Source organism: Pseudophryne corroboree, chromosome 3, assembly GCF_028390025.1.
Source record: "Pseudophryne corroboree isolate aPseCor3 chromosome 3, aPseCor3.hap2, whole genome shotgun sequence".
Lineage (NCBI taxonomy): Eukaryota > Metazoa > Chordata > Amphibia > Anura > Myobatrachidae > Pseudophryne > Pseudophryne corroboree.
Window position 1 is genome coordinate 85,613,207 of NC_086446.1, and position 20,705 is coordinate 85,633,911.

Genomic DNA, 20,705 nt, shown 5'->3' on the forward strand with positions numbered 1-20,705 from the left:
AACCTTCTGTTAGCTAGTTATGAGCGGATTCGGTTTTACTCGGTTTTACTCGGTTCTCAAAACCGAATCTTATTGGCTCACTGATGTCACGTGTTTTGGATAGCCAATAAGATTCGGTTTTGAGAACCGAGTAAAACCGAATCCGCTCATCACTACTGTTAGCTAAGATTCAAGAATAGCACTTATTGGACAGATCTGAGGGCGCTAGTATAAATACCTAATTTTGACCATGTGACAAATGCTTTAAAACGTGTATAAATAAAAACTTATATTTTTCGTCATAAAAATGTATTCACAATGTTATTAAATCCGTTTCTTTTATAGTAGAATAAAAGAGCATCTGTACAGTTTCACTATTTCACACTTTCGAATTTCTTAAGTCAGCATTCAATTTTAGTGTGTTTCCTTGTTATCATGAATTCAGCATCTGACATAAGACAGAGTCCGGTCACCAGATTAGCCAAATTTGGAACCTGGAAGTCACCAGAAGCAGTAGCAAGGAAGCAGGCAAGGAGAATCGTCAGATGGACCAGATCAGAACACAGGAAATCACACTGGGCATTCACGCAGTGAACTCTACGCAAGTAGAAACCATGCTGCGGTTTGTTGTCTGCGACTATATCCAAATGAAAGATGTGATGTTCTCCATGCTAGAGTTCCAGGTGATTGAGGAATACTTGCTTTTGAATAGCAACACAAAATACATATATTCCTCCCCGTTCTATCCAATGTCTATTCCCTCTTGTTGTCCATGACTGTGTAATATAGACTTCCTTTGTTATAGGTTGATTGCTGTGTAGAAAATGTACCAATGTTTTGGTGGCACTGTCAGGGCTGGTTCTAGGTTTTTTGCGCCCCAGCAGGAAATAGGGGTGTGGCTTAATACAGGGGGCGTGGTCAGTTACACCTCCTGTACAGTAGTAGCACTGCTGAAATGCTGTGCGGTGCTCGATTAAGTCATCGCGCACCGCACAGCAAAGGTCCTCTCCACGAAGGGAAACTAGACACGTAGCGTCTAGTTCCCTTCGTGGAGAGGACCTTTGCTATGCGGTGCGCGATGACGTCATCGCGCACCGCACAGTAAAGGTCCTCTCCATGAAGGGAAACTAGACGCTACGCGTCTAGTTCCCTTCACAGCGGACAGCGACAGCGGGCAGCACAGCAGTAGCAAATCTTGCAATGGTGTGGCACCCTCCGGATGGCGGCGCCCCGGGCAAAAGTCCTGCTTGCCCGTGGCAAAATCCGCTACTGGGCACTGTGTATTGATCATTCTGCTAGTGCCAGTACTCAAAACACAAAATATGATCCAAAGAATTTGCAGAGATTGCCATATTTACTGTATTGTGTTTCATGTCCATCAGCTCATGTTTTTTTTTTATGTATTGCTTGGTGTGAAACAAGATTTGATTTCTGTGTAAAACATTTCCCACACTCAAAACATGCAAATGGTTTCTCACCTGCATGAGCTCTCAGATGTATAACAAGATCTGATTTCTGTGTAAAACATTTCTCACACTTTGAGCATGGAAATGGTTTCTCCCCTGTGTGATATCTCTTATGAATCACAAGTTGTGATTTTACTGTAAAACATTTCCCACATACAGAGCATGGAAATGGTCTTTCACCTGTATGACTTCTCTCATGTCTAACAAGAGCAGATTTCCGTGTAAAACATTTCCCACACTCAGAACATGTAAATGGTTTCACACCTGTATGACTTCTCTGATGTATAACAAGAACTGATTTGCTTGCGAAACATTTCCTGCACTCAGAACATGGAAATGGTCTTTCACCTGTGTGACTTCTCTCATGTATAACAAGAACTGATTTCCTTGTGAAATATTTCCCACACTCAGAACAGAGAAAGTATTTATCACCTCTGTGAGCTGAACGGTGTGTAACAATATTGGAGTTATCAGGGGAACTGTCCTTAAAATTAGAGGGGTCAGATGATATATCTGTACTGTGAGATACTGGATGTATATTTAGAGTATCTGAGCTGTCTCCTGGAGAATTCTGTGTGGTGTTATCTTCTATTTTAAAATCTGGAGGCAAAATGAGACATCCCTTCGAGGACTTCATGCTTGTGTGTCCGTCTGCTGGAAAAAAAAAATGTATGTTAAGAGAATTATTTGCGTTTTTATTTTATTTAACTTGGAACAAATCATCATAGTAGTGCTATGTTCACAATGTTTAGTGCTTGTAAATATTACAAATAATTATGATACATTTACAAAATAACAAGATGACTCAGCTTATGGTGGGTACACACTGGAAGAAATATCTGCAGTTCAATTGATCGACAGATATATCTATGGACGGATCGGGCAGTGTGTTGAGCATACGCACTGCCCGATCCGTTGGGGACTGACGTCATGAACTGGGCGGGCGTGTATACACGCCCGCCCAGTTCAGCTGTCAATCACCGCCGGCCGCCGCAGCAGCAGGTGTACGGGCGGTCGGCCGACCGCCGTACACACACTGCGACGCGCCAATATATCGGTAGATATATTGGCCGTCGGCTGTGCTGCGGGGCCGACACGATACGTCTGTGAACGACGGAGTTCACAGACGTATTGGCCGTACACACTGGCCGAAGGACCCGCAATATATCAGCCAGTGTGTACGGGCCTTTTAAATGTAAAAATAACCACATTACCCAGCTGTCACAAACCCTCTTCAGCTGGAATTTGCTATTTCACAGACTTAACATTTGTGCAGCATATATTGTGGGCGTCACAAAACGGAGGTATTCAGTGCTCTCCAGCCGCGCTCTCTTACCTGCACCGCACTCTGAGGCGCTATCCTCCATCCGCTGGCTCATCTGGCATCCTGCGTAGTCTGCCGCTGCACTGTCTGTCCTTTATCGGCGCCCACAGGTGTGGCACCCATTGTCAGTCTCCACTGCACACACCATGCCGGCAGTTCCCTCCAAAACCAGTCATGGACAGAGCCATGACAGTTCTAATCAGCTGCCGTCCAAAGACCAATCAGGAACCAGTCATGGATCTTCACCACCAATCAACACCTAGCCAGGGGTATAAATCCTTAATCCCAGAACAGGCAAATCGCCAGTACTTTGTTGTCTGTCTACCTGCTGGGTTCTAGACAAGTGCCGTTTCCATCTGTAGCACTCCCTGGCTTCCTGAGCTATCCTGAAAGGCTGCTCAATTCATCCTTGCAGCATATCTGTATTCACCGGTACAGCTAATCCCAGTGAACCTGAAGGGCTGCTCAGGTACATCATTGCAGCATACCCAGGTTCACTGGTACAGCCAATCCCAGTGATTCAGAAAACCTGCTCCTGCAACTCCATCGTAGCATCTCCTAATAACCTCAACCATGACAGTGGGTGATGGAATATAGACAGCACCTAAGGGTATGCATAGTTGTATTGTGTAGTTAAGTTGTCTTGTGTTTGATTCTGTTTTAGGAAGAAACTGGTCAGATCTCTGGGCTGATAACACACAGGAACATGATGTGAGGAGGAGAGCAGGCGTATAATAGAGGCTGATGTCCCCTGATGTATGAGATAAACCAGAGAGGGTGGGGAGGAGACTGGTCAGATCTCTGGGCTGGTAACACACAGTGACATGATGTGGGGGGGGAGGAGGCGTATAATAGAGGCTGATGGCTCCTGGTGTATGAGATACACCAGAGAGGGTGGGGAGGAGACTGGTCAGATCTCTGGGCTGGTAACACATAGTGACATGATGTGAGGGGGAGAGCAGGAGTATAACAGAGGCTGATGGCTCCTGGTGTATGAGATACACCAGAGAGGGTGGGGAGGAGACTGGTCAGATCTCTGGGCTGGTAACACATAGTGACATGATGTGAGGGGGAGAGCAGGAGTATAACAGAGGCTGATGGCTCCTGGTGTATGAGATACACCAGAGAGGGTGGGGAGGAGACTGGTCAGATCTCTGGGCTGGTAACACACAGTGACATGATGTGAGGGGGAGAGCAAGAGTCTAATAGGGACCTATGGCTCCTGAGTCCCCTACTGCCCCACAGTACAGCTACATTTCCCTCATTAGTCTTTACTAACACTGGATGGTGTAGGACATGGGTCTGCAACCTGCGGCTCTCCAGCTGCTGTAGAACTGCAAATCCTAGCATGCTGGGAAGTGTAGTTCCACAGCAGCTGGAGAGCCGCAGGTTGCAGACCCATGATGTGAGGATAACAAGCTGCTGTAGTGACAGAACAAAGGAGAGTGACTCTGTTCTGTAATAAGTGGTTATTACTCACCTGTGCTGATATCTGTAGGGATTTCCTCCTCCTTACAATGCTGGTCACCCCTCGCATACTCCTCTTCTTCTCCCTCTATATCTTCTACCTTAATATCAGTCACATACATCTTTTCTTCCTCCTTTTCATTTTCTACCTTAATATAAGTCAGGCCTCCACCCTAAATAATACAAAAATACAAAAATAAATAAAAAATAAATAATGCACGATTTCATTAATTGAGAGTAATAAGAACAATATCATTGTAAAAGGCAAATGCAGCTGCTCTACACATCATACAGTGACAGTCACTTTGGTATTTGATGAGAACCTATATCTCACCTACCTGATCCTCCTGTAGGATCCTGTGATTCTCCTCTGTATATTCCTGGGAATAAAGTGGACGGGGACATCTCTCTGGGGTATTTCTGTTACTGGGTCCATCTGTAGGAGACACACAGTGACTGAGTACATTGTATATATGTGATTATCAGCTGTATGTATATGTGGCCCCCATACCTTACCTCCCGTGTAGAATCAATTCAAGTCCCCTCTTACCCAGTGATGTGAGGGGCCAGTGATTCTCCATCACGTCCTTGTACAGACCCTTATGTCTCTCTATATACTCCCCATCCTGCATGGTGAGATAGACAGTGACATCCTGACCTTATAGGAACCACCTGACACACACAATGACACAGTCATCACCCAGACACCTCCCCTGGTGTTACTGTATAATGCCCCATTCCCAGCAGTCACCTCTCCAGTCATCACCCAGACACCTCCCCTGGTGTTACTGTATAATGCCCCATTCCCAGCAGTCACCTCTCCAGTCATCACCCAGACACCTGCCCTAGTGTTACTGTATAATGTCCCATTCCCAGCAGTCACCTCTCCAGTCATCACTGAGAAGTTCGATAGACTTCTTGGAATGTAACCACTATTGCACACTGTAACTGATGCCACTGCGGCCGCTGTAATAAATCCTTTACCTACGTACTCTGTCCCCAGTTAGCGTACACAGTCCCGTACTGTGCACGCACTTTGCGTACACACGCCGGAATAGCCGTGCAGCTTACACTCAGTGCATACACACAGACCGACACGCTGAGAGCACGAGGCAGCTCTAGGTGTGGCAATTATACTATACAAACGCTCAACAGAAACTGAATGCGACACCAGTATTTGATTGTATGTTGTGGTCCAAAGCAGCAACAAGTAATAATATATTTGTAAAAGGGGTTTACAATAAGTTAAAATATAAATGGTACAACACAATACAATACAATTCAATCACAGAGAGAGAGTCACACCCAATGATACGTACGTTTGTTCGCCTGCGCAACCCGGATCCGGTCCTCTAGTCGATCTGGCAAGATGACCTTAGAGCAAGAGAGAGAGAGAGCGACCGGCCCAGGTGCAAGGTTTATATACCCTTGCCCAAAATACAATACAATGGGGTTGTATGTTCCCAACCACCGATTGGTTGGAGGGATGGTCGTTTACAGTACAGGAGGTCATTGGTCGGTTTGAAGAGATGGGCGATGCCTTGATCCAGGGGTGTGTACTGCTGGTCAGCTCTGGATGCCCACCGCATACCAAGTACATAATAAACACAAATATACCTTTAATCTGCCTTTGCGAATAACTATTCGCAACGACATGCGATCTTCTCCAAACCAACACCGGATTATTACTCATAATTATCCGAACACGTAGATACCATGCATGATGCTCTGATCAGTTACTGTCCCCTCGCATACTGTAAAGGTGTATAATTCCCTTGTTGTGCCTTGCAAATAAGTAAAAGTTGCATGAGGGGAAAGGGGAGACTATGTGCAATGTGTGCACCAAGTTTGGGAAACATGCAATGTGTGACAGATATTTCCAGGTTCATTATGTCACCCTGTCATGCTATCTCCAAGCAACATGATCCTACACATGAAATGACCAACCATTCTCAAGATACACACAAATTATATATATATATATATATATATATATATATATATATATATATATATATCCATAAGTGTTTCCCTGCTATTATATCAAAGGTTTCCTAGACTGCAGGCTGCCTGTAGTTAATAATTTGAAAACGCAGGCTTATGTGTATCTATTGGGATATGTTCTGGCTCCCACCAAACGATGACTTGTTCGGTTTGTGTTGTCTTCAGTATACACTCTGAAACAATAAGGATAACTAGAGATATTTACTTTCCTCACAGATCAGGGTGCCTGTTTCATGATCACAAACCTTTGCGTAAACAAGACATGTCTTGATATATTCAAGACATTGTTTTAGAAGAATGTGTATGTGCGGTTTGATTAGCTTGTGTGTGAACAGTAACTTGCCTTTGAAGATTACAGTCTGTACAAATTCTGTACTATAAGGATTGAATATGGAACATGGCTTTGGGGGCCTTTCTATGCAACTGCGTATGTCACCGTATTTACCCACACCCCACGCTAATACGCAGGGCTTCACGAGCCAATGTATGCAGCGTCCGGGTGTGCGCACGCACGGCTAATACGCAACCGCACAGAAGCCACTCTGAATGGTGTCTGTATGTGTAGTGCGGGTTTGTAATATTTTCCGACTTCGACATCACCCAGACACATCCCCCGGTGTTACTGTATAATGTCTTATTCCCAGCAGTCAAATCTCCAGTCATCACCCAGACACCTCCCCTGGTGTTACTGTATAATGTCCCATTCCCAGCAGTCACCTCTCCAGTCAGCAGCTGAATGATCTTGTTGGCGAGTTCCAGGATCTTCTGGTCATTGTCTCTCTCATGTATCAGTGAGTGGGGTGGAGGCTCTGTAAAGGAGGCATAGCTGATGGGTGCCTCATACTCAGTAAATGTCTTCTTCACTACAGTATAGTCCTGTGTATTGTGGGAAACAAACATGAAAGCTATATTAAACTCATATATTGGGGGGAATTCAAATGTTTGAAAAGTCGGTTGGGTGTCTGTTTTTTTCCTGTCTAGAGATAGGAAAAAACAGATACCCAACTGACTTTTCAAACAATTGAATATCCCCCATGGAGTTATATTATTTTTTGCGATTAGTATTTTACAAATGCAAACCCCTATCCTAACTATGACTGTATACTATGTCCTATACATAGGGAAAAGAAGATTATATAACATCTCCTGCTGCTCCTGCTATCTTCATTTCAGTAACAAAAAAAAAATCACTATGAACAATAGAATATATCACAGCTCTTGTGGCAAATGTGATAATAATACTATTATTATCTGAGAGCGGCTCCCTGCTGCCCGGTTACAGCTGTGCTGATGAGGAGACTGAGGCACTGATACTATATCTGAGAGTTACCTCCCTGCTGCCCGGTTACAGCTGTGCTGATGAGAGGACTGAGGCACTGATACTATATCTGAGAGCGGCTCCCTGCTGCCCGGTTACAGCTGTGCTGATGAGGAGACTGAGGCACTGATACTATATCTGAGAGTTACCTCCCTGCTGCCCGGTTACAGCTGTGCTGATGAGAAGACTGAGGCACTGATACTATATCTGAGATCGGCTCCCTGCTGCCCGGTTACAACTGTGCTGATGAGAGGACTGAGGCACTTATACTACATCTGAGATCGGCTCCCTGCTGCCCGGTTACAGCTGTGCTGATGAGAAGACTGAGGCACTGATACTATATCTGAGATCGGCTCCCTGCTGCCCGGTTACAGCTGTGCTGATGAGACAGCATAAAGTACCACAGAGAGAACAGACGCCATCATGTGACCCAGAGAGCATCGGATATTGGAAAGAATACACTTTATTAAAATACCCAAGAAGAAAACATTCTGTAAGGTCACCACAAAACATGTATAGTGTAGTCTTAGAGCTGTGAACAATGAATCAAATGTACAGAGAAAGAATATTAAGAGGAAATTAAATAAAACTTTTGTAAAGATAACCTTATAAACATCAGTAGAAAAGGATACAGATGATAGCATTCACAAATAATGCCCTGTGCAATATCTAGAAGGTGATATATAACGACACATAAAAAAAGCCAGATGAATTAAAAAACGTTATGAAGTTGTTTCTGTAGAAGATGTTGCAAAATGACCAAAAATAATATTGGCGGTTACAAATTACACACTAGCTGGTATAAAAAAACGAGTTTTATGGTAAGAACTTACCTTGTTAAAACTCTTTCTGCGAGGTACACTGGGCTCCACAAGTCTGAACAATGGGGTGTAGAGTAGGATCTTGATCCGAGGCACCAACAGGCTCAAAGCTTTGACTGTTCCCAGAATGCACAGCGCCGCCTCCTATATCACCCCGCCTCCCAGCACAGGAGCTCAGTTTAGTTAACCAGCCCAATGCAGTAGCAGGAAAAGAGACGACAACGGTTAGTAGCCACATACACCACACTCTCACGACAAGAGAAGTGTCAGCGGCTAATGCCATATCAACCCAAAGAAGCTAAGTGCGTCAGGGTGGGTGTCTTGTGGAGCCCAGTGTACCTCGCAGAAAGAGTTTTAACAAGGGTAAGTTCTTACCATAAAACTCGTTTTCTGCTGCGGGGTACACTGGGCTCCACAAGTCTGGACAATGGGGATGTCCTAAAGCAGTTCCTTATGGGAGGGGACGCACTATAGCGGGCACAAGAACCCGGCGTCCAAAGGAAGCATCCTGGGAAGCGGCAGTATCGAAGGCATAGAACCTTATGAACGTGTTCCCGGAGGACCACGTAGCCGCCTTGCACAATTGATCAAGGGTCGCACCATGTTGGGCCGCCCAAGAAGGTCCAACAGACCGAGTAGAATGGGCCGTAATGTGATCAGGAGCTGACAGACCAGCCTTCACATAAGCATGCGCAATCACCATTCTAATCCACCTGGCCAGGGTCTGCTTGTGAGCAGGCCAGCCACGTTTGTGAAATCAAAACAAAGAGAATCAGACTTTCGAATAGAAGCAGTTCTCTTCACATAGATACGGAGGGCCCGTACCACATCCAAAGACCGCTCTTTGGGAGACAAATCAGGAGAGACAAAAGCTGGAACCACAATATCCTGATTAAGGTGGAACGAAGAAACCACCTTAGGTAAATATCTGGGACGAGTCCTAAGAACCGCCCGGTCACAGTGAAAAATCAGATATGGGGAACTACAAAACAAGGCACCCAAATCCGACACTCTTCTAGCAGAGGCAATAGCCAGCAAAAACACCACCTTAAGGAAAAGCCACTTAAGGTGAGCTGAACCAAGAGGTTCAAATGGAGGCAACTGCAACGCCTCCAAAACCACCGACAAGTCCCAAGGAGCCACAGGCGGGACATAGGGAGGTTGGATATGCAACACTCCCTGAGTGATAGTATGAACATCAGGTAAAGTCGCAATTTTTCTCTGAAACCACACAGACAAGGCAGAAATATGAACCTTGAGGGAGGCCAGACGCAGGACTAAATCTAGGCCCTGCTGTAGCCAAAAGTTTGGCTGTATTAAACTTGGAAGCGTCATAATGGTTAGATGCGCACCAAAGTAGGAATGCCAGACCCGATGGTAAATCCGAGCAGAGGCCGGTTTCCGGGCCCGCAACATAGTTTTAATGACCTCTTCAGAAAAACCCTTAGCTCTTAAGACGGAAGCTTCAAGAGCCACGCCGTCAAAGACAGCCGGGCTAGGTCCTGGTTGACACAGGGGCCCTGAACGAGGAGGTCTGGGCGTTGTGGAAGTAGAAGTGGACGCTCTGACGATAGGCCTTGCAGGTCTGAGAACCAGTGCCGTCTGGGCCACGCCGGAGCTATGAGAAGCAGATTTTCTTTTTCTTGCTTGAACTTCAGAATTACCCTGGGCAGGAGTGACACCGGAGGGAACACGTACGGCAGCCGAAACCTCCACGGCACTGCCAGCGCATCCACGAATGCTGCTTGAGGATCCCTTGTCCTTGCTCCGAAGACCGGAACCTTGTGATTGTGTCGAGACGCCATCAGATCCACATCTGGAAGACCCCACCTTTCCACGAGGAGTTGAAACACTTCTGGATGGAGGCCCCACTCGCCGGCATGCACGTCCTAACGACTGAGAAAGTCCGCTTCCCAATTCAGGACTCCCGGAATGAATATTGCCGATATTGCCGGTAGATGGGGTTCTGCCCAACGTAGAATCCGTGAGGCTTCCTTCATTGCCAAACGGCTTCGAGTGCCACCTTGATGATTTATGTAAGCCACTGTGGTGGCGTTGTCCGACTGTACTTGAACAGGACAGTTCTGAATCAAATGCTGGGCTAGGTTCAACGCATTGAAGACCGCCCGCAATTCCAGAATGTTGATAGAGAGGAGAGATTCCTCCTTGGTCCACCAACCCTGCAAATAGTGCTGTTCCAGCACCGCGCCCCAACCTCTTAGACTGGCATCTGTCGTCAACAGGACCCAGTTGGATATCCAGAAGGGACGGCCTCTGCACAGTTGTCGGTCCTGGAGCCACCAGAGCAGCGACAGGCGGACCTCCGGAGTCAAAGAGATAATTTGAGATCCGGTGAGGCAGGCCGTCCCACTTGGCTAGAATCAGCTTCTGGAGGGGGCGAGAATGGAATTGAGCATACTCCACCATGTCGAATGCTGATACATTCGGCAATGCAGGTGCTAGGCCTCATGGTATCGACACTTGCGGACGAGAAAGGAAGCAACAAATCCTGTCCTGACGTTTCAGGACTTTCTCCTGAGACAAGAACAACCTCTGGTTGTGAGTGTCCAACAGCGCTCCCAGATGCACCATGCTCTGAGCAGGGACCAGGGAGGATTTCTTCCAGTTGATGAGCCACCCGTGGGCTTGTAGAAACCGGACCGTCATATCCAAATGACGCAGGAGAAGATCTGGGGAATTTGCCAGGATTAACAAGTCGTCCAGATACAGCAGTATCCTGACCCATTGACTGCGGAGTACCACCGTCATAACTTTGGTGAAGACTCGCGGAGCCATTGTTAAACCAAAAGGTAACGCCCGAAACTGGTAATGGAGGTTGCCAATAGCGAACCTCAGGTATTGTTGATGTGACACTGCTATAGGAATATGCAGGTAAGCATCCTGTATGTCCAGGGAGACCATGTAGTCCCCAGGTTCCAAGGCCAGAACTATAGAGCGAAGGGTTTACATACGGAACTTGGAAACCTTCACAAACTTGTTCAGTGCCTTGAGGTTGAGAATGGGCCGGGAGGACCCATTCGGTTTCGGGACTAGAAACAGCGGAGAATAGTACCCCCGGCCTCTCTGAGCAAGAGGCACCTGTACTACGACTCCTGTATCCAGGAGGGTCTGTACCACCGAATGCAGAGTGTTTGCCTTTGTCTGGTCCGACGGGACGTCTGTCTGGCAAAATTGATGAGGGGGTCGGTTTTTGAAGGCTATGGCGTAACCTAGAGTGACGACTTCCCGTACCCAGGCATCTGAAGTGGACTTTACCATTCCTGGGTATACCCTAGAAGCCGGCCCCCCACCCTGGAATCCCCCAGGGGGGAGGCCCGCCCCGTCATGCGGCCGGCTTATCAGTCTTGGCTGCTGGCTGACGGGCAGCACAGGCTCTTTTGGGCTTCGGCTTACCAGGTGTGGAAGTGCGGGCCTGCTTATGGTACGCCTGACCTTTTGCTTTACCTGAAGGACGAAAGGGGCGAAAGGACGTGCCTTTGGCCTTCGACACAGAAGGAGCTGTATTAGGCAGACAGGCAGTTTTGGCAGTAGCCAAGTCAGCCACTATCTTATTTAAGTCCTCCCCAAACAGAATATCCCCCTTGAAAGGGATTACCTCCAGGGTTTTTCTAGAGTCTAGATCCACAGACCAGGATCTCAGCCACAATATCCTGCGAGCCAGGACTGACGTAGTAGAGACCTTGGCTGCTAGGATACCGGCATCAGAAGCCGCCTCTTTAATATAGCGAGAAGCTGTGACAATATATGACAAGCATTGTCTAGCATGGTCAGAGGAGATTTCAGCTTCTAACTCCAAGGCCCATGCTTCAATAGCCTCTGCCGCCCATGTAGCTGCAATAGTGGGCCTTTGTGCAGCACCCGTGAGGGTGTAAATCGCTTTTAGACAACCCTCGACACGTTTATCCGTAGGCTCTTTTAGCCACATGTGAGTCTACTGGAGGAGGAGTTTCCCAATTCTTAGACAGCTCTGGCGCGAGGGGATAGCGAGCCAGCATCTTCTTTTGAGGCACAAACTTTGTACCCGGGCTTTGCCAGGGTTCCTGACGTATATCCACTAGGTGGTCACAGTGAGGTAAAACTTGTTTAATCACCTTCTGACGCTTCAACCTATCTGGTTTCTTAGTAGGCACGGATGGCTCGGGATCATCCGTAATCTGCAGAATTAACTTAATAGCCTCCAAAAGATCAGGAACATCCACATGTGAACTACCCTCCCCATCAGCCGTATCTGAGTTAGAACCTGTGGGGTCAGTGTATGTGCTGTCTTCATCAGACGAGGTGTCAGTGACAGCAGTGGATTGTGAGGAGATGAGCGCTCGCTTAGAGGACTTCTTGGATTTAGGCGAGCGATGGTCAGACTTTTTAGTAGTCAGGGACTGGTTCAACTTCTTTAATTGAGCAGATAAATCGGCCGCCCACGGCGGGTTAGCTGCAGGGACCACATACGGTTGTACCGGCATTGGGGGTCCCATAGGGGGTGTTAGTTTATGAACTAGCGTATGCAGAAGCGTGGAAAAAGCGGCCCACGGAGGGTCAGTATGTGCCTCCGTTGCCACAGTCCCACTGGGGGGCAAGGAGCCCCCAGAACCAGAGCCCACAGCTGCTATATTCTCCCCATATGTGCCTGTGGCTTCAGCAACACCAGCAGTGTGTTCCGCCCCAGAACCGTTACCCTCAGAAGCAGACATGATATAACTTGCAGTATGAGGTAACACAGTACATAGCAAGTTGAGTGAAAGACACGAGATGGACACCACTCAGCTATCAATGCACACACAAATAGTCACAGTTTGTACAATGCAGAGGTTATTACAGACAATAATACTGTACTGGACTAGCTTACACAGCTATATAGTCAATAGATATAACAGTACACAGTAAGAACTGGATGTATATCACAGGGTAATTGTACTATAAACCCCTGGCTAAATGCACTCTCTTACTAACACAGACTAAAAAGGCAGGTAGAATACTTAAGTGTCATGTAAAGGCACAGTGCTGACAACCAGGCGGCTTTACATAGGAGGATTTGCCCAAGCAGTCCCAGGAACAGTGAGCTGAGGAGTAATGGCGCCGCAGACACTGACAGGGAGTGAGGAAAAGACAGAGATGCAGCTCCAGGGCGGGAACACTTGCTGGAAATGGCGCCCTGGGGCTGGGGGAGGGGCTTCAGGTCTAAGCCTTATCCCCCTTGCTGGCAAAACCACCGGGTACTGTGGGCGATATTAAAATCGGTTTTAAGAGAAAACCTGACCTGCGCCCATGCCCTGGTGAACTAGCGGGATCGCCTGTATCCACAGTGTCCACCGCCAGCGCGTGCGTCCCGCCTCCCACTGACTGCGCCGGATCGCGATAAAGACTGGGTCCCGCGAGCGGGACCCACTTACCACCTCCCGAAGCGCGACCACGCAATCCTGGAGAGCCCCAGCCATGTGTGTCTAACATGAAGAAAACCGGAGCCTCCGCTGTAGGTATCCGGCAACCAGGGCTCGGGAGTGTACAGCGCCGCTGGGGAGAGCTGGAGCTGCAGCAGTGAATGTCACAAGACATTTACCACTACTGCTGCCCTTGAAGTCTTCACTTTTTACCTCGTAAAAAGCTTTTCTCAGGGCTGCTTGGAGCAGCCCCTCTGTTAAGTGCCTGATTACTGCAGCACCAACTGACAAACTGAGCTCCTGTGCTGGGAGGCGGGGTGATATAGGAGGCGGCGCTGTGCATTCTGGGAACAGTCAAAGCTTTGAGACTGTTGGTGCCTCGGATCAAGATCCTACTCTACACCCCATTGTCCAGACTTGTGGAGCCCAGTGTACCCCGCAGCAGAAAGCCATTTAGGTATACATCCTAGTACTACAAGGCAGGTGGTCAGGTGGGGTCCCTAAGATTGGAAACACTGGTGTCATTTAGGACTGGAATAACCTCTCCATTTAGTGTCATATTTCATTAACCCCTTAACTGCAAAGGACTTATTCTCAGCTATGCAGGATTTCAAATGGAGGGGTATGTGACAAAGTTTATGTCACTGTGACCCCTCCTAGATCCCTTACCTCCCCAGTCATGTCTCTGTATTACTACAGATATAAGCAATGCCGCATTGAAACAGCCAGATCCCCTCACCTCCCTAGTCATGTCTCTGTATTATTATTACAGATATAAGTGATGCCGCAGTGACACTGCCAGATGCCCTCACCCCCCCAGTCATGTCCCTGCATTATTACTACAGATACAAGCAATGACACTGCCAGATCCTCTCACCTCCCCAGTCAGCAGGTAAATGATCTCCAGAGTGAGATGTAATATCTTCTCAGTCATGTGACTCCTGTCCTTGTCCATACTCAGTGATCTATACAGGACACATTTCACCCTCACGTGAACTCTAGTAAAGATGCTCTGGTTCGCCACTTGTCTAGAAATAAACGAGATTTATGGTAAGAACTTACCGTTGTTAAATCTTTTCTGCGAGGTACACTGGGTTCCACAGGGAATAACATCGGGGTGTAGAGTTGGATCTTGATCCGAGGCACCAACAGGCTAAAAGCTTTGACTGTTCCCAGAATGCATAGCGCCGCCTCCTCTATAACCTCGCCTCTGTGCACAGGAGCTCAGTTTTGTTAACCAGCCCACTGCAGTAGCAGGCAAAAAGAGACGACAGCCGTTAGTAGCTACATACACCACATTCTCACGACAGGAGAAGGTGTCAGCGGCTAATGCCATACAAACCCAAAGAAGCTAAGTGTGTCAGGGTGGGCGCGCTGTGGAGCCCAGTGTACTTCACAGAAAGAGTTTTAACAACGGTAAGTTCTTACCATAAATCTCGTTTTCTGCTGCGGAGTACACTGGGTTCCACAGGGAATAACATCGGGGATGTCCTAAACCAGTTCCCCATGGGAGGGGACACACTACAGCGGGCACAAGAACCCGGCGTCCAAAGGAAGCATCCTGAGAGGCGGATGTAGCAAAGGCATAGAACCTTATGAATGTGTTCACTGAGGACCACGTAGCCAGCCACCTTGCACAGTTGTTCAAGGGTCACACCATGGCAGGCCGCCCAAAAAGGTCCAACAGACAGAGTAGAATGGGCTTTGATTGTAGCAGGAGCTGGAAGGCCAGCCTGTACATAAGCATGTGCAATCACCATTCTAATCCATCTGGCCAAGGTCTGCTTGTTAACAGGCCAGCCACGTTTGTAAAAACCAAACAGAACAAAGAGAATCAGACTTCCTGATGGGAGCCGTCCTCTTCACATAGATACGGAGAGCCCGTACCACATCCAAAGACCGCTCTTTGGAGGGACAATCCAGGAGAGACAAAGGCCAGAACCACAATCTCCTGATTAAGGTGGAAAAAAGACACCACCTTAGGTAGGTACCCGGGACGTGTCCTAAGAACCGCCTGGTCACAGTGAAAAATCAGATAGGGGGACCTACAAGACAAGGCACCCAAATCAGACACCCGTCTAGCAGAGGCAATAGCCAGTAGAAACAATACCTTAAGGCAGTGTTTTTCAACCACTGTGCCACGGCACACTGGTGTGCCGCCAGCGGTTGTCAAGTGTGCCGCCGCTAGAGGTCCCTGCTGCCCGTCCCCACTTTACAATGACCGCGTAAGAGCTGCCTGCGCTGCCCGAGAGTGATACTGATTTACTGTATTAATATCGTGCAGTGCAGGCAGCTCTTCCGTGGTCATTGTGTAGTGAAGACGGCAGCTCTCCTGCGGGCCCGCCCGTGACCCCTACGACGTGGTGTGACTCATAGGTCACGTACATATCACCATCCCGCCTGGGTTGCGTCTAGTTTCCCTTCGTGGCCCGTGCTGCTCTGCTCCTCACTGCTCCTGCCGCTAAGGGGGAAAGGAAGAAAAGGTTTGGGCCAGTGTTTTAGGACTATGACAGTGTGTGCAATGCCATTACTGTGGGGGTTAGTGTGTCTGGTGGCATTACTATGGGGGTCAGTGTGTCTGTTGGCATTACTGTGGGGGTCAGTGTGTCTGTTGGCATTACTGTGGGGGTCAGTGTGTCTGGTGGCATTACTACGGGGGTCAGTGTGTCTGGTGGCATTACTACGGGGGTCAGTGTGTCTGGTGGCATTACTACGGGGGTCAGTGTGTCTGGTGGCATTACTATGGGGGTCAGTGTGCCTGGTGGCATTAATGTGGGGGTCAGCATGTGTGGTGGCATTACTATGGGGGCAATGTGTGCAATTACTATTGGGGACAGTGTTGTATGGGGGGTAAAATGTGGAATTACTGTGGCATTATTTTAATAACTGTTGGGGACAATGTGTGTGTGTGTGTGTGTGTGTGTGTGTGTGTGTGTGTGTGTTTTTCCCCTTGGGGGACAAATATATTTGTTTTATTTCCCTGTGTGTTTTTTTTTCCCGTCGGGTACCGATGGTGTGCCTTGGCAATTTTAAAATCTTGTTCAGTGTGCCGCGAACTGGAAAAGGTTGAAAATCACTGCCTTAAGGGAAAGCCACTTAAGGTCTGCAGATTCAAGAGGCTCAAACGTAGACTCCTGTAATGCCTCTAGAACCACCGACAGATACCAAGGAGCCACAGGCGGGATGTAACGAAGTTGAATTCGTAACACACCCTGAGTGAATGTATGAGCATCAGGCAGAGATGCAATTTTTCTCTGAAACCAAACAGACAAGGCAGAAATATGAACCTTGATGGTCAGACGAAGGCCCAAGTCCAGGCCCTGTTGTAGAAAGGCCAAAAGTTTGGGCGTACTAAACTTGTAAGCGTCATGATTGTTAGATGCGCACCAAGCAAAGTAAGAATTCCAGACCCAATGGTAAATCCGAGCAGAAGCCGGCTTACGGGCCTTCAACATAGTCACCTCCTCAGAAAAGCCCTTGGCCCTTAGTACGGAAGCTTCAAGAGCCACGCCGTCAAAGCCTGATGGGCCAAATCCTGGTAAACACAAGGGCCCTGAACAAGGAGGTCTGGTCGTTGTGGAAGCAGAAGAGGACGCTCTAACTAGAGACCCTGAAGGTCTGAGAACCAATGCCGTCTGGGCCACGCTGGAACGATCAGAAGTAGGATTCCTTCTTCTTGCTTGAACTTTCTTATTACTCTGGGCAGAAGTGACACCGGAGGGAACACGTATGGCAGCCGAAAGTTCCATGGAATTGCCAGAGCGTCCATAAACGCTGCTTGAGGATCCCTTGTCCTTGCTCGGAATACCAGAACCTTGTGATTGTGTTGAGATGCCATCAGGTCTACATCTGAGAGACCCCACTTGTCCACTAGGAGTTGAAATACTTCTGGATGGAGTCTCCACTCTCCGGCGTGTATGTCCTGATGACTGAGGAAGTCCGCTTCCCAGTTTAGGACTCCCGGAATGAACACTGCCGATATGGCTGGCACATGGTGTGGCCGGAGAGCCCCAGCCACGAGGCAAATGGCCGCCGCGGCACTGAAGGGGTTAACCCCTAGTGCCCGGCGCCATTTTAAAGGACAAAGGGCGCTTGGCGCCAGATTTGAAAAATGTATTGGGCGCTAGGCGCCATGTTTTATTAAATGTTTAAGTACATGTATTTTTATATGTGCCGTGGTCCCGGACCTCTCCGGAGACCACGGCAGTCAGGGCAGCCCCCGGCGCGCTCAGCAGAGTGTGCGCGCCGGGGGAGAGGGAGCCGCTGACCACCGGAGTCCGGGAGCTCCGCTCCCGGCAGCGGTCAGTGTAGCCCCGGGCGCACTGGAATGTGCGCGCCGGGGAGAAGGGAGAGCCGCCGCTGGGGGCCGGGAGCTCTGCTCCCGGCGCCTCAGCCCGTTGGAGGTGGCCAGCCGCGGCAGCCGGGACGAACGTCCCGGGCTGCTGGGCAGCGAGGGGGGTGCGCCGCAGCCCGGCTCCCCGCCGGACGCTGCGGCGAGGCCACAAGTCAGCGCCGCTCATGGGGGACCGGGCTAGCCGGCTCCCTAGCGGCGTGGGTGCAATTAGGCTGGCGAGCAGGCTGATGAGCGCTGGGGTCCGGGAGCTACGCTCCCGGCGCCTCAGCGCTGCAACAGAGCCAGAGTCACGGCGGCCGGGACAAGTGTCCCGGGCCGCCGGGCTTCAGTACAGGGGGGTGCGCCGCTGCGTGCAGCGAGGCCACAAAGCGAGTGCCCCACTGGGGGGACAGGGAGAGCCAGCTCCCTGGACCCCAGTGGCAGGCATTACAGGCAGGCAGGAGGATGGGGGGAAGCCAGCCCCATACCTCCAGCACAGACAGGGTCCTAGCAGCCAGGCTGCAGGACTAGGGTACAGTAGTTAACCAACCAGACATTGTTTAAATGTAATGACCTACAGTGTGTTGTAAGGCACTGCAGTGCCTAGGTATGTGGAGCCTGTGCAGGCTCAGAGTGTATTTAAATGTATAACATGTACAGTGTGATTTAAATGTCATGTACTTAAAGGTAAATTGCACTTACTTAGTTGTGTGTCCCAGGAGGGGGGAATCCATGGCTGTGCAAGCTGATGGATTCTCCCAGACCTTTTCCCCAAAAACGGAATGCTTTCCCATCCAGCCTCACACTTCCAAGGGGCACAGGGAGAGAGAGAAGCAGCTCAGCTATGAAACAAGCTGAGTGGTTTCTTGGAGCTCCATGGAGATCACCCGTAGTGGCCAAGAGACCTGGACCGGGGAGCCAGGCTGCCCAGCTCTGGAGCCCAAATCCAGGCTGCAGCCAGTGGGCTGGGTCCCGGGCAGGTTTCTGGAAGTCAGTTTAGGAGGGAAAACTTTCCCCCAGCCAGACTGAACGGCACCGGGGAGTATCCTGATTCTCCAAGATGGGAGAGTCAAAGGAGACCGACCACTCCCCACTGTCCATAGGGGACAATGTTAGCTGTGCATGAGACCAAGGCATGCACAGCTCATGGGTAAACATTGATTGGTTGTGCACCACAGGGCGGGCTTACCCCCTGTGGTAAGGGGTCTTGGAGAGGGATAAAAGGAGGCCCATAGGAGTGTATTATTCCATCTTATTCTGCTGAAAACATCTGATTGTATGCTGTTACCCCTAGCAATAGGGAGGAGCCTTTTTAAAGGTTATTGAGCAATAAACATCTTTGCCTCAAGAAGACTGCTTCATCTTGTGACCAACAGGGTTAGGCCAAACCTAGCCCCGTCCTCCGGCTGTCCAGGGAAGCACCTAGCGTCTCCAAGCTCCGCCTTCCGCCAGCTACCGGTAGAGGCCTAGCAAGTGGCTAGTGGGGATTCGTCAGCACCACACAGCTGTGGTAAGGCAGTGCGTCGGCACATACAGAGCAGAACCGTGGTTCCAAACGCCACGGCAGGTTAGGAGTTTGGTGGCGGCAGCGAGAACCCGCCCACAGCGCAGTGGGTGGAGTCAGTAACAGGCGGTTACTGACGGTAAGCGGGAATCCCCTATGTGGTCAGGCCTCGTGCGGCTTGACCTTCCATTCTGTGCGCAGCCAACGGGACATGAAAGCGGCGAGTGCTTTCGTACGGTACCGTCCTGTCACAGAAATTGGTGGCATAGTGGTGGGATATTCCCAGGCGGCTTTTCATCACCCGATTGGAGAAGCCGAGTTACTCAGGAGAGGAGTAACTGCAGCGCAGGAGAACGCACAAGATGGCGGAATTCAGCGGAATGTCCAAGGATGATCTGGAGATCGTGTGCCAGGAGAAGGGTGTGGATATCCCTTCCAACGCGTCCAGAAGCGTCATGAAGGCGGCGCTCAGGAGCGTGGAGGAGTCTCATCGGGCGGAGGTGGAAAGCACTGACGGCGTCAGCAACGGAGAGGACGGCCCAACAGTGGACCTTCGTAAGGAACCGGTGAGATCCACAAGCCCCGCCCCCTTTCACAGCAGCCATGTTTCCCAGCAATCCCTAGCAGGGCCCGGATCCCAACGTCCCAGGGGGGGCGGCCCGGATACCCTAGCAGATCGGCTAGCGGAATTGGGGGAAAGGGCAACGGAGCAAGAGCACTTAATCATCATCCAGATGTGGCGTGATGAACGGGCACCACAGGCTGTGGTACCCCGGGAGCCGTTGTCAGCTGTTGTACACAGATCAGGACGAATTCAGTTTGCCAAGTTTGCAGACAGTGACGGGGACATTGATGGACATTTGCAAGTCTTTGAAAGGACTTGTAAACTACACGATCTACCCAAGTCAGAGTGGGCAAGACACCTGGTGCCCACTCTGCCTTGGAGGCCTATCGAGGAGTGGCGACGGAGGACTGTGGGAACTACGACGAAGTCGCGAAGGCCCTCCTCCAGCGATTCTTCATCACTCCAGAGTCTTACAGGAAGAAGTTCAGAGACTTGCCCAAGAATCCTAGCAGCACCCATGAGCAGTTC

At 49.5% G+C, this 20,705-nt stretch overlaps 1 protein-coding gene and 1 long non-coding RNA gene across 5 annotated transcripts in view; one reads left to right on the forward strand and one right to left on the reverse strand.

Annotated features, from left to right (window-relative positions):
- Positions 1 to 8,162, forward strand: part of LOC135057070 (uncharacterized) — a 51,696-nt gene extending 43,534 nt beyond the window's left edge. For all 3 annotated transcript variants that reach the window (XR_010244122.1, XR_010244124.1, XR_010244123.1), the window contains exons 4-6: positions 425 to 662; positions 3,434 to 3,525; positions 7,362 to 8,162. This is a non-coding gene — a long non-coding RNA (uncharacterized LOC135057070). The remainder of the gene's footprint in view (positions 1 to 424; positions 663 to 3,433; positions 3,526 to 7,361) is intronic.
- LOC135057065 (oocyte zinc finger protein XlCOF8.4-like) overlaps positions 1,065 to 20,705 on the reverse strand; it is a 52,636-nt gene continuing 32,995 nt past the window's right edge. Inside the window, exons 2-7 of one of the 2 annotated variants that reach the window (XM_063962963.1) lie at positions 14,653 to 14,803; positions 6,958 to 7,116; positions 4,787 to 4,862; positions 4,575 to 4,672; positions 4,250 to 4,409; positions 1,065 to 2,096 (exon numbers count right to left, since the gene is read on the reverse strand). In XM_063962963.1, coding sequence (XP_063819033.1) covers positions 1,363 to 2,096; positions 4,250 to 4,409; positions 4,575 to 4,672; positions 4,787 to 4,862; positions 6,958 to 7,116; positions 14,653 to 14,730 — 1,305 coding nt within the window. In that variant the 5' untranslated portion in view covers positions 14,731 to 14,803 and the 3' untranslated portion in view covers positions 1,065 to 1,362. Of the gene's footprint in view, positions 2,100 to 4,249; positions 4,410 to 4,574; positions 4,673 to 4,786; positions 4,863 to 6,957; positions 7,117 to 14,652; positions 14,804 to 20,705 lie in introns of both variants that reach the window. The other variant, XM_063962962.1, reaches the window with a different exon arrangement.